We start from the raw sequence: 12,586 nt of genomic DNA on the forward strand, positions 1-12,586 counted from the left end.
TAAAACTTGTCACAAAAGTGTAATTGAGTCCTAAAACTTGTCATAAAAGTGCACTTGAGTCCTAAAACTTTCAAAAAGTGCAAACAAGTCCTAAAACTTGTCACGAAAGTGCAAACAAGTCATAAAACTTTCAAAAAGTACAATCAATGAAAGGACTTGATTGAACCAATTTGACAAGTTTTAGGACTTGTTTGCACTTTCGTGACAAGTTTTAGGACTTGTTTGCACTTTTTGAAAGTTTTAGGACTCAAGTACACTTTCGTGACAAGTTTTAGGACTTGTTTGCACTTTTTGAAAGTTTTAGGACTCATGTACACTTTCGTGACAAGTTTTAGGACTTGTTTGTACTTTTTGAAAGTTTTAGGACTTAATTGCACTTTCGTGATAAGTTTTAAGACTTTGAAAGCACTTATCCCTATTAAAAAAATAGATTGATCGATGGATAGACCTTCAACATGTGATTTGATATGAGATGGATTAATGGAATAAGACCATTGATGTGTGGTACGGGATTTGATAATGGAATGGACCATTGGCATGTGATTTTAATGAGATTGATCAATAGGTTGGATCATTTATAAATATAGCTATGTTTAAACTATATAACCCCTTCTCTTATTATAAGTTTGTTACATCCTCAAATTTGGTGTAATGAATTATGTTTTTGTGTCTTAAATATGTATAGTGGATGCTCGATCTATTTAGAAGAAATACGCACTACTTACTAGACTGTGATTGCTCACCCCTCTTTTTTCCAAATTTTTTCAAGTCCCGGCCAATAGAGTGAGAGCGATATCTACAGGGATCTTTTGGAGTTAGTTCTTTGGTTGTGTTTGAGGTTGCATCCTTCGAGTAGAAGAACGGCTGTGTCACTCTTCCATTCTGGTAGGATTTGGAGTGTGACCGAAACAACGTACAAAGATTGGAATTTGGATGTATTGTCATGGGAGATAAGTACAAACAACTCACGTCACTTAGGTTATATCGATTACACAACCTTGAAGTTATTGTGTACCATCTTCAAGTCATCCAAAGGTAAAGACATCGTGGATTGTTAAGTTGCAAAAATTGAGAGAATACTCAATCACCTAATTACATTCATGTACAAAAATGATCATGTACCATAAACTCTTAGCCGGTTACAAAGAAACCAATTGGAGTTTGGACAAGAAACTAGAGAATGGCGTGGATAAACGGCCGCCTTAAAACCATCCGCAGTTTGATCGGCAAAAGAGACATGGACAAGATCAAGAGTCTCGAAAAAGGTGTCACATACCAAATGAAGCATCTGTCATTCTCAATATGTTTAGTATGCTCACGAAAGTGCGCTCATGAAAAAAATTATTTTGCGCGATTTGAATGGCACTTTTAATAACCATAAAATGTTCTATTAGGATGGTGGTTTTCCAATAATACTCTAGAATCGAAACTTAACAAGTTTGGTCGGACATGCATATATATCTACACCAACTAGAGGAGCTGACTAATCTAAGAGTGTGCTTGCATTTGGAGAACCAAAAAATTGTCTTAGGAAAAAGGAACACCTAGCTCTAGAATTACATGCTCAATAGAGCTTTCCCGTCATACAAAAAAAAAAAAAAAAAGCCCGCGGGGAAATTTCACTAAAACAAAAATGTAGAACAGAGAAGGGAAATTTATATATAGAGCCAAGCACGCGAAAATAATAGTCATTCTTATTGCAAAGTTCGGTGTTCTTGCAACAAGTCAAATATAATCCTAAATGCACTACTTTTCTTTTCCTAGTGGGTATTGATTGACCCTTGGCATCGACTCAAATCTTCAAATAAGGGACCTTCTAGATTTAGTTGAACGTTGATACTTGATCCCATACGTGAAAGTTTGACTGTCATAAATAAAGGGGACAAAACAACAAATCATCGAAATATTCAGAAAATTAGATCAACTCTTCTAAACGAAAACTCGAAAATCACGGGGAAACTCAAAGATATGCATGAAATATTTTATTTTCCATAGATTGAAAACATAGAGAAGAAAGAAGAACTCGAATTTATGAGGCAAAAGACAAAAATTCCGATAATTTATTTTTCTCTTTTTTCTTCACCCACATTTATGTGGATACAGTTCCATAGGAGATCAAATGAACCTGTCCATGACCTCCATCGAGTCCAAAGTTTGTTTCGTTCACGATTTAAAAAGAGTCCATTTCGTTTCCTTGCTCCATACGCCTATTGCTCTTTCCGCCTTTCATTTTTGTTTTGTTTGGCTCTTCTTGTCAGCATTGTTGTCTTGTTTCAATTATACATACAAAGGAAAAAGACCAGTGGCTTTTATAGGTCCATCCATCTGCCTCTTTTCTGCCATCTTTGATTAATTATCACTTTCCTCTTCTCCTCCTTCTATAGTCTTTGCTTCTTCGATTGCCAGGTCTGTTTAATTCTTCTCCATCTCCCTCTTTTGTATTGTCTCTTTGACTTTCTTCAAAAGTCCCTTCAAATCCCAGGGTCACTGCTCTGCACACAACGGAAATGAAGGTGAGACTCAAGACCTTCCTTTTGTTAACTCAGTCTGATGATCTGATCATGATGAGTTTCGTGGAAAACGTTTCTTGAGTTGCTTTTTCAGTGTTCATCTATATGAAATGCATGCGTTTTCTCTTTTTCGAAGTTTTCATCATTTTTGGGATCTTTGATATGATGCACCTCCACTCCTTTCAAGTTCTGAAAGTGTTTTGACTTTTCCAGAATCAGTTCAGTTTATTGTCTTTTGACTTTTACGGAATTTTTTTGCTCTTCTTGTTTGGGTATTAATGATCTTTATTGTTCCTGTGCAGAAGATGGTCTTGAAAGTGGATTTGCACGATGAAAAAGCAAAGCAGAAGGCCATGAAAGCAGTTTCTGGCCTTTCTGGTAATAACAAAACTTCCCTCTCTTTGTCTCACGGGGTATAAGTATTTAGATTACCAACTTCATATAAGAAACTAGTTGCAATTGGCTCAGATAATGAAGAAGGCATTAATCACAAATATGAGAATTAGCTCAAACACTTTCTTAATTCCTTTGATGGGGTCATAAGATAATTCGTTCAATGTCGTTTGGTCTCTCAGATAGGCCTCTAATTGCTATTGCTCTATTCTTTATTCTTTTTTTTTTGGCATCGCCAGGAATCGATTCTCTAGCCATGGACATGAAGGAGCAGAAAATGACAGTCATTGGGGCTGTTGACCCAGTCGAGGTGGTGAGCAAGCTGAAGAAGAAATGGCACGCCGACCTTCTGACGGTCGGGCCGGCCAAGGAACCCGAGAAGAAGAAGGAAGAGCCCAAGAAAGAGGAAGGCAAGAAGGATGAGGACAAGAAGATTGCAGAGCTTATCAAGGCGTATGAAGCCTATAATCCACACCTCACCAAATATTACCCCGCGGTCAGCATGGAAGAGAACCCGAATGCTTGTGTCATATGTTGAAATTAAATTTGAATTTTCTTTGAGGTTTGAGAGAGCAGAAGTGGGATTGAGATGTCGGTAATTCATGGTTTGGTTGATGTTCCTGATGAACAAGCCCCCAAGATGTACCTGAAAGCCAGGGCTTCCTTTTGTAAAGTTCATACTTCATAGGGGTCAATATGTCATCTCCGCTTTCGCAATTTACACTGTTGATGAGAATATGTATAGATATATAGAGAGAAGTAATATTGAACACGTTTTTGGTGGGGAGAGGAAATGAATGTACAGATTTTTCTGGGCATCTCTTGAATAACCCCTGTGCTTTATACCTCCATTTTTTGTTATTGACTGTGCCTTGAGAAGTATTCGAGCATCTTGTTGTTGCAAAACCTGATATTTTACTTTGCTTTCACTTAGATTTGAGCATCATGCCCTTGAGACAATGATTGGGGCATCGGCCCATAGGGATTTTGATAACTTGGCTTTCGGGTATGCTCAGATTAACAAATATGTGCACAGAAACTCTTCGCGTTCGAAAAAACTGCATGTTTAAAGATTACTAGTAGTGGACAGACATCTGTGAACAGTTCGTTGAAATGATGTCTTGCACTTTTTTTTTTTTTTTTTTTGGTCGAAGATGTCTTGCACTTGCACTTAGCTGGGTCAGTCAATGTACTGAACTTTCGTCATAGTTATGGCTTCTTCCATTGTTTTAACAAATGCTTGCTGATATTTGCGCGTGCTGTTCCATGCGACAGTAGATCAATCACAGCTTTGTGCTGTAGATTAGACTTGAAGGATGACCTTTGCAAAGTCAAATCTCTTGAATGAAGTCGGATTCCTTTTGCCTTCTCATGGTGTGTATTTATATACCCTCTGGAGCATTATGGCGTTAGTTTATCCGCTCTCGAATCTCCATTAGTCTTTCTTTTGATCACCTCACGGTATCAGAGCCTTTTTGTTCATTATCATCAGGTCAATGCTGTAGTTCTGTACCATTGATACATCAGTTGCGTAGAGAAGAGATACACATCAACGTGACTGAACCCACTCCAAACATTATTTGTCTCATCCAAGCACTATCATAAACTAGTGACCTTGACTGCTCTGATGACGCCAATGATGGTTCTTTTTTCTTTCGCCCCAGATCTCCAAAGGACAATTCACCAATAGTTGACATTCGAAGGTTCTACATGATCCAACCGGATCAATTAGACCTCCTTGTTTAAATTTTAATGGATGCCTGTGCTAAATCTCACGCAGAATTTCTCCAAAGGTTTGGAAACCCTCTTATGGAAAATTTCTGATTTCTTTGCTCATTGTCCTCTCAAGAAAAATGAGGATATCAACCCCGCCAGGGCTGGTCACTCAAGAAAAATGTTTTTGCAGATCTTGTCTCAAGGCCTAAAGAATTTTCATCCTTCTACATGCTCCCAACTGCATCCTTACATCAAGCTATTGGCGGATGGCCTTAGGTCCGCCAAACCTACGAAGACACGTGCCACCTAAAATGCTTCAGCTTGTCATTTCTGGATAATTTTTAGAGATACCAAACCTCTCATTCGACTATATGGAATTATATCTGAGAGCATTGGGATCAATCCGAATAACCGATTTATCCATGTCTTCACATTTGACATCACCAATTTTCTAGTGGAATCAAGCTAGTTATAGTGTTATTTCACAGCTACATCATAGTCTTTCAATACCCTACAGCCACAGTCCTTAGGATCACTCTGGTCTCTCATCGAAGGAATTAAAAAATATTATTTTAAGCATTTTGCAGAGGTTCTTGAATGCTTTTACCTTTTGCCTTAATGACGGAATCTATTTTTCATTGAAGTGCAAAGCTCCAAATCCTAAAGTCAGTACAACTATTTTCTTCAACAGAGAACATTAACTGTATGGGGGGCAGCGGGACAAATCAATCGTGCTTTAGCTATTGCTAAACTGTATAGACCTTTTGGATGCAGTTTCAAAGAAATTCACGAAGAATATTGAGAACTTCAAAGGTTGGTAGCCTGAAGTTTTTATGGCCACTTATTAAGAGAAAATGCAATGGGACTATTGCCATGCATGTCATGGCACCAGAATGTTATCCACTAGACATTAGATGAGTACAAACAAATCAACCAGAATCAATAGATTTTTCTATCTAGTGAGACTTCAAATAATCTTATCTTGAAGACACCTAACAATTAGATTTTAGCTCTGATGAATATCGTAATCTCGACCCAGATCATAGTCTCATTAATAAGTGATAAATCTTTTAGAGTTCACGTGACTACTATAGTAAAGTTAAAAGTTGTAAGCTTTGTCCTATTATTAAGTCCACACCATGCTTTTTTAGCTTTCGTTGTTCTAATAACTCTGTAATATTCTTTGCCAGTTTGCAATATGCTTTGTTTGGTCATGAAAAAAGTCCGTATTACCCTTCAACCTCAGTCATATAAGGCATGGTCAATAACAAAAGTAGAGTTTGAAGGTTAGAATAACAAATTTGATATGATAAGATGAGCTAGTTCAGTAAGTGTGCTCTCTTATTGATATTCTGTGGATCAAAATGTGTTTTTTTAGACCAGAAAACCTTAAAGTGGAGATTGATGATATTCGGAGACTAACAGCAGTCCCAATTAACGGTTCGAAGCAATGCCTTGAGCGTTGGGAAAGTATACCTATCTCGAATCTACATTAATTGACCTCTTAATCACTGCTGTACCAAGGACAATTTGGATATGTCAACATCCCAAGTCCCAACCGACATTCTCAACCTCCTGACAATATTATTTTTTCTTTCTGCAACCAGCGGTTCTAATTGGCAGGCATTGACTGTTAAGTAACGAAATGAACCATCTCCCAGGTTAATTTATGCTCGCCGGACTACAAAGAAAACGACGATCATCAATGTTCTTATCGTTGCCTTGGAGATTAACATTCCCTTGAAGGACAGCGACTGCGATATTATCCAAGCCGGGGTGGAGCCGAACGATGACCATGTCCTGCAGAAGCTTCTATCGTTTACTCAATGACATCCATGGCTTTATCTTGTGGTTGAGTGAAATGACGGTACAACAGTTAAAGATCAAGTTCCAAAGTGGGGTGGTGAATAAAGAATTGAAGATTTTACAGTTTAACATGTTTAAAAGTTTTAACAGTTTTGGACCATGACTTCTAGACTCGAGCAAGTCAAAGTCACGGCAAAAATTCAAATCTCGACTAAACACGGTCAGATTCGAAAGCCCGAGCAGCCGCGAGTCGGTTATGTTACTGTGAGAAAGTCTGTCGAAAAGTACTACTGTCACAAAACCACCAATTTGGAAAAATTCTTGGCACTATAGGATTAGTCTCAAAAGGCCAATACTTGTGGCATTAGCTTTGTTCTGTTGGGTCTTGACTTGTGCCGCAATCAATTGATATGCTTAGGTTGCCCTAATGGAATGCAATTGTGACATCATCGGCTTTATCCTGAAAGCGGATTTTGTCTACCGGTTCCATAATTAATTTTGGATTGTTTAAGCTGAGCAGCCAAATTCAATTCAAACATCCATCTGAACTCTTTCATGGCAGCTACAAAAGAAGCGATGAAAGTCAGATTGCTCATCATATTTGACTAGAAAGATGGGATGACATTGATTCCTTACCTACCGAATTAATTTAGTATCTTGACAAAGATTGGTCTCAGTTTTCTCATTTTTGGTAGTTGCAGCTTCCAGAAAGCAAACAAGGGGCAGATAAACAAGTTTAATTCCTCTTAATGTTAAATAACTACAGTTAGGGGTGAGCGGTTCCAGGTTCCTTACATGTTCCACATGGAACTTGGAACCTACCCTCGGATACATGTTCTCCCTTTTTTGGAACCTAGAATCTACCTTGTCACAGATTTCAGGGTAGGATACAGGGTCTAACGGGTTCTTTTTTTTATTGCATTTTTAGTTAAACAAAGCATAAATGAACACAACAATACTGATCAAGCTTTTCATTCATCAAAGAGAATACAAAACATTAGTTTTCCTGGCATTACGGTTCAAATAAATACAACTAAAATGATAAATCATTGTATGAATCGATACCAGGAGTGAACAGTTTCATGTTCTGCATAGGTTCCACCCATGATAATAGGTTCCTCATTTTTTAGAACTTGGAACTTACCCTATCACAGGTTCAAGGGTCGGTTCCAGGATCTATTCAGATTCCACCTGTATTATTAATTGAACAATTGCAGTGAATCATCACTTTTAATAACCACCACTTACTGATATGATCCACTAACCACAACTTATATTTAGACACACGAAAAATATGAAATTTTAACAAGTCATAAAATAAAAGCTCAAATTAGTGGTTTCAGATCATACACTCATCATCTAATGCCATGAAACACCGCGAGATCACGAGAAGATAGGTTCTAGGTTCCACCTACCTAGAATCTGAAACATACCCGTCAAAACAGGTTCCCCAATTTTTGGAACTTAGAACTTATCGTGCATACCTTGGAACCTGGAACCTACAAGTTCCCATTGATCAGGTTCTCATGTTTTAGGATAGAACCTGAAATCATGCTCACCCTAACTATAGCAGCTTTGAAAGCCTAACTAAGTACTTTTTGTCGCGTTGCTGCTGTATACTTCCCTTACCTTTTTTCAGCTAATATTTATCGAGAAGGGAAGAGAACATTAAACAAAGCACAAACTCATTTGAGAAAAACACCAGGATAAGCTGAGAAGGTCAGAGAGACTATTGTTTGCCGTTATATGCTAGCCTTCCAAACTGTGTGATGCCCAGGAATTCAGACATCCTCCTCCGGAAACCAACAGAACAGTCTGAATATTGTTGAAAAAGTGAATCCTGACTGGTACCGGCTTATACTCTAGTGCAACTTAGGCCTATCTTAGGGATGATACAGGAAGGTACTGGATCAGGGAAGACTTAAAATGCCATGCTTGATGAAAAAATGGAATGAAAGAACGAACAAATTAACTTTTCGCAGGATGCATTTTGCACCCAGTTACAAGGTAATAGTCCTGACCTATTTTTTTTTTCTTGTCTACCAAAAGAATGTTTGATCTATCTACTAAGCACATAAGGACTCCAGTGCGCTGTTTTACATTTGGACAACGTTGAATTTCACAGAAAAATTGAATTTAATTTTCCCTTTTGTAGAATTACGCGATTATCATCTTCAAGTTCTGGCTTGAACCAGTGGTGATTGAGGGATGGGCGAGTGAGGGGACATAATGCAGGGCGTCCTCATCACATCTTCCATTCTTCGGAACGGGAAGTTGAGTCTTAGGTTGCTCTGGCAAGACTTTTCCTTCCTGCCCGGCTTATCGCCATTCCTCAGCACAAACTCTCGGATTCGTGTTAAAGCGACCTTCATGGTCTCCTCATTCATGTTGGCAATGCAAACTCTGAACCATCCTGGCTCTGAACAGTGAAAGGAAGAACCCGGAGAGACATTGAGCTTGACATCGTTAATTATGACACGCCACAAAGCCGCCTCTGCCTCCACAGTGCTCTCCCTGAGGAGCCCCCTCAAATCCATCCATAAGAAGAGACCCGCATTGCTGTTCAAGCACTTGATGCCTACTTGACGAAGTCCGTCAGTGAAATCCTTATGCCTCGTGGCTAACCTCCCCGAACTCTCTAAAAGGAATTTCCCGATGAACTGATCATCCGATAACATGGATGCAATTAGGTACTGAGTTTGGGAGGATACTAGACCGAAGCTGGACATCTTCCGGCCGCACTCTACCATGGCATTATTGTATGAATACACAATCCCAACCCTGAAACCGGGGAAGCCCATATCTTTCGAGAGGCTATAAACTATATGGACAAGGTTGCGATTGTATTCTTGATCTTCCTCGATTATCTCCGCGATGCTTACGAAATTGGGCTGACGAAAGACTGTAGCAGCATATATCTCATCACAAACTAGGTGGATGTTTTTCTCGTTGATGAAGCTCATGAGTTCTTTCAACGTGTCTCGGTCTAAGATGGTTCCCAGTGGGTTTGATGGATTGGTTATGAGCAACCCTTTTACTCTGATGTTGGCCTCAACAGCTTTTGCGTATGCATCTTCCAAAGCCTTCCTGGTGACCTTGAAATTGTTAGAGCTGTGACAGACCACGGGAAGAAGTCGCGCTCCAGTCCTCCAACACAAATCTCGATCAAATCTGCAAAAAGATCATATTTTTTTCAATCAACTTGAGAAGAAACAAGTTGTCATACATAAACATAGAGGTTCTGTTTCACCATTCGCGTTCATAGTCGGCCATGAAAACTCTTCTTTGTTCTTCTTGGAGAAACATAACAGTCATGTGAAACTTTAACTCTTTATCCCAAAAGCTTGTTAACAGAGATGCCATACTGAGTATTAAACGTGCCCAACACTCTCTAGCGCACGAAAACTGAACCTTGTACGAGTGAAAGCATGCTTTCGTTCTTCAAATTCACCCGACTCACTCACCAGGTCATTTTAGGACAGGTTAGATCAGCTTTGAGATGAACAAAAGTTATAATCAGTCTTAAGACGACCACCAAAAAGCAGTTGAATTGAGCATGTTTTTGGCAGGAGTCGAGATAGCTAAAGGCCCTAATTTGTCACCTGGAAGATGTGTCCAAGAACTATATTGAAGAAAACGACTTCACTGTTCAGGGAAGAGTAGCCTCTAAAAAATGGCCTCATCTGTTTTGTCGGGACATTGAATAGAATTCTCCCAACATGGTACCCGATTTCAATTATTGTCCAGAGCCAGAGGTGACTATTCACAAGAACAGCAGGTCCTTTTGGCCGTAGCGTTGGATGGTGACCATGAAATTTCGAGGCAACTTGCCCCGTGTCTGATTCAACTCCTCTAGTTGTCATTGACTAATCATGTGCGGGCTATATCGACTAATTATACTTACAGGTCGTCATTTGGGAGAGATGGAGCGAAGCAAAACAGTTGGAAAATGATGTAATGTGTCTTAGTAGGATTGCCAGCGGCCGGTGCAAAAATCCGTCTTCAATGATGAACACGGCTTAAATTTGATATAAAATTCCTAAGGTAACAGTCACATGGCAAACATAATGAGGCAACCCAATCATTCTTTTAATAAGATTACTTTTGTGCTGAGATGAATAAGAACCATTAACTCGCATCGAATAAATAATATAGTTTTTCTTCCCGGTAGTAGCCAAACTTTTTTTAATCTTTCCCATGCCTAAGTTGGAAGGTGACACCGTCTAATCTAATCTCCAATAATGTGAACAGTTGAAGCCCACCTAATCCCATCAGTTTTGCATTAATCATATTAACTAAGCCCATGATGTATTAGATTGGAAAACAGAAAATAATGAGAAATCTTACCCTGGATAATAGGGGGTTGGCACCAAGAATGCATCACCAGGATCAGCCAGGCAAAATGTGATCAGCTCAAGAGCTCCTGTGGCTCCCCCGCTCATGACAATCCGGTCAGGCTCAAACCTGACCTTGTCCCCTCTCACTCTCCCCATAAACTTTGCCACAGCCTGCAAAAAATCATGGCCTTAAAATTCTGTCCGGTCATCAAGCTCTTACATTTCTTTTCACACATTGATTAATGGTATAATGCACAGATTTGGGTACTGAAAAAAAGAGGGAGACACTGAATTGATTCGCCCAAACATACGTTTCTGAACTCGGGCAAGCCATGATAGTCCTGAAAGATGGCAATGTCCCTGAACTTGTCCACTCCTTCCTCAGTGCAAATGGAGGCTTTTGGGTTGTTCACAAGCCATTCTTGAACCAAATCGAAACAAAGCTGCATATTGGAGTATAAAGTTCACTTTTTGAGCTTTCAGTACAAGATCCGTTCATTGAAAAAGACGAACTACAAGCAAGTTGTTTTCTTTTTCATTTTTTTTTCTCTTTCTTTTACCTGATTTTCTGCAAGACCCATTTGGATAACGCCATTGGGATTCTGTGTGGGATGAAATGGGTTCTTGTCATAAGCCTTCCACCCATCAAAATACGGGGACTTCTCGGCATGGCCATCGTTGGTGGCTATTTTCGATAACAACGGCGTTCTGTTGCTTGAAATGTAACTCATTGTCTTCAAAGAACAAGAGCTTCTTGGGTTTTTAGCTTCGCAACTTGTAATCTAGCAAGAAAGGTAGGCACAGATGAAGGAAAAGTTCGCGGGAAAAGATTTCGAGATTGTCGTTGAGACGAGCAAGAGAGGAAGTTGAGTGATTCATGCTCGGAAATGGAGTCTATATATACACACACACACACACGTAAATGTTGGGCTTGATCTCACTAGTAGTGAAGGTTCTTGGAAATTAAGAGACGGGCTTTTGATTATAAACTTTGGCGACGAATGGTGGGCACTGTGAAGATGATGAGTTGGAAGCATGTCGCGCTTTCTTGGGTCTTGACCCGGAATTTCCACGCACTAGCGAGTTCAATGAACGCGGCCTTAGACCTGTTCCAACGAGAAACCAGTTGCATGTATGAGCTATAGTTCATTTCTCCAACGTTGGTTTAAGTGGATTGAGAACTGAAAAAAAATGCTTTTTTCCAACACTCATCATGTCAAGTTTTTATTTGGGTCAATACCATGAAAAACGACAAATTGATGCACCGTGACAAATTTACCCTAAAATAATTTTTTGACCACCAAAAACCCTAAAATGATACATTTATGACAAATTTACCCTCCATTAGTTTCTGTTAAATTTAGATTAATACCACAAAAGATCACAAATTGGTACTCGTGAGAAAATAGAGAGTAAAACCCAAAACTGGTACATCCGTCAGCTACCGCATGTCATTTAACAAAGTAATTTAAATGTAAAATTTAACGAAAATTAACACAGGATAAATTTGTTGCAGGTGTACCAGCTTAGGATTTTTGGTGATCAAAAAATTACTTTTGGGTAAATTTGTCACAAGTGTATTAGTTTTGGATTTTTAATAGTATTAACCCTTTTTTATTTTTAGAGGCTTTTAATTAAAAAGATTTTGTTAAAGAGGTTTATGAGGAAAATAAATAAAGAAAAGGTTTACAGTTTCCTATGTATTGCATGTCATTGTAATATGTATAATTAATGCTTAGAGAATTGAGTAAGGGTAAATGACACTTATGGTCTTTGAATTTTGGTTCAATGTACAATATGGTTTCCTAACTTTATATTTGTTCA

At 38.8% G+C, this 12,586-nt stretch overlaps 2 protein-coding genes across 3 annotated transcripts; one reads left to right on the forward strand and one right to left on the reverse strand.

Moving 5' to 3' along the window:
* Positions 1-2,226: 2,226 nt before the first annotated feature.
* Positions 2,227-3,721, forward strand: LOC115675390 (heavy metal-associated isoprenylated plant protein 39-like). 2 transcript variants are annotated; one of them, XM_056318225.1, is made up of 3 exons: positions 2,227-2,513; positions 2,816-2,888; positions 3,143-3,721. In XM_056318225.1, the coding sequence occupies exons 1-3, from the start codon at positions 2,508-2,510 to the stop codon at positions 3,439-3,441; spliced, it is 378 nt and encodes a 125-aa protein (XP_056174200.1). In that variant the 5' UTR covers positions 2,227-2,507; the 3' UTR covers positions 3,442-3,721. The 2 variants fall into 2 exon arrangements, with proteins under 2 accessions (XP_056174200.1, XP_030453876.1); XM_030598016.2 differs by having other exon boundaries at positions 2,231-2,513; positions 2,813-2,888.
* Positions 3,722-8,343: 4,622 nt separating this feature from the next.
* Positions 8,344-11,781, reverse strand: LOC115675664 (1-aminocyclopropane-1-carboxylate synthase-like). The gene is made up of 4 exons (XM_030598419.2): positions 11,323-11,781; positions 11,074-11,205; positions 10,773-10,933; positions 8,344-9,596 (listed from the first exon to the last, which is right to left on the reverse strand). The coding sequence occupies exons 1-4, from the start codon at positions 11,491-11,493 to the stop codon at positions 8,600-8,602; spliced, it is 1,461 nt and encodes a 486-aa protein (XP_030454279.1). The 5' UTR covers positions 11,494-11,781; the 3' UTR covers positions 8,344-8,599.
* Between the last annotated feature and the right edge of the window lie 805 nt (positions 11,782-12,586).

The sequence above is a fragment of the Syzygium oleosum genome, unplaced genomic scaffold (genome assembly GCF_021117445.2).
Source record: "Syzygium oleosum isolate NSW1041296 unplaced genomic scaffold, Sole_v2.1 Sole_v2.15, whole genome shotgun sequence".
Lineage (NCBI taxonomy): Eukaryota > Viridiplantae > Streptophyta > Magnoliopsida > Myrtales > Myrtaceae > Syzygium > Syzygium oleosum.

Excerpts from the sequence above, each read along its gene's own strand:
- LOC115675664 (XM_030598419.2), bottom strand. The coding sequence starts at position 11,493 with ATGAGTTACATTTCAAGCAACAGAACGCCGTTGTTATCGAAAATAGCC. Across the intron at positions 11,206-11,322 it reads TGGGTCTTGCAGAAAATCAG|CTTTGTTTCGATTTGGTTCA; the intron begins GTAAAAGAAAGA and ends TCCAATATGCAG. Across the intron at positions 9,597-10,772 it reads CCAACCCCCTATTATCCAGG|ATTTGATCGAGATTTGTGTT; the intron begins GTAAGATTTCTC and ends ATCTTTTTGCAG.
- LOC115675390 (XM_030598016.2), top strand. Across the intron at positions 2,889-3,142 it reads AGCAGTTTCTGGCCTTTCTG|GAATCGATTCTCTAGCCATG; the intron begins GTAATAACAAAA and ends TGGCATCGCCAG.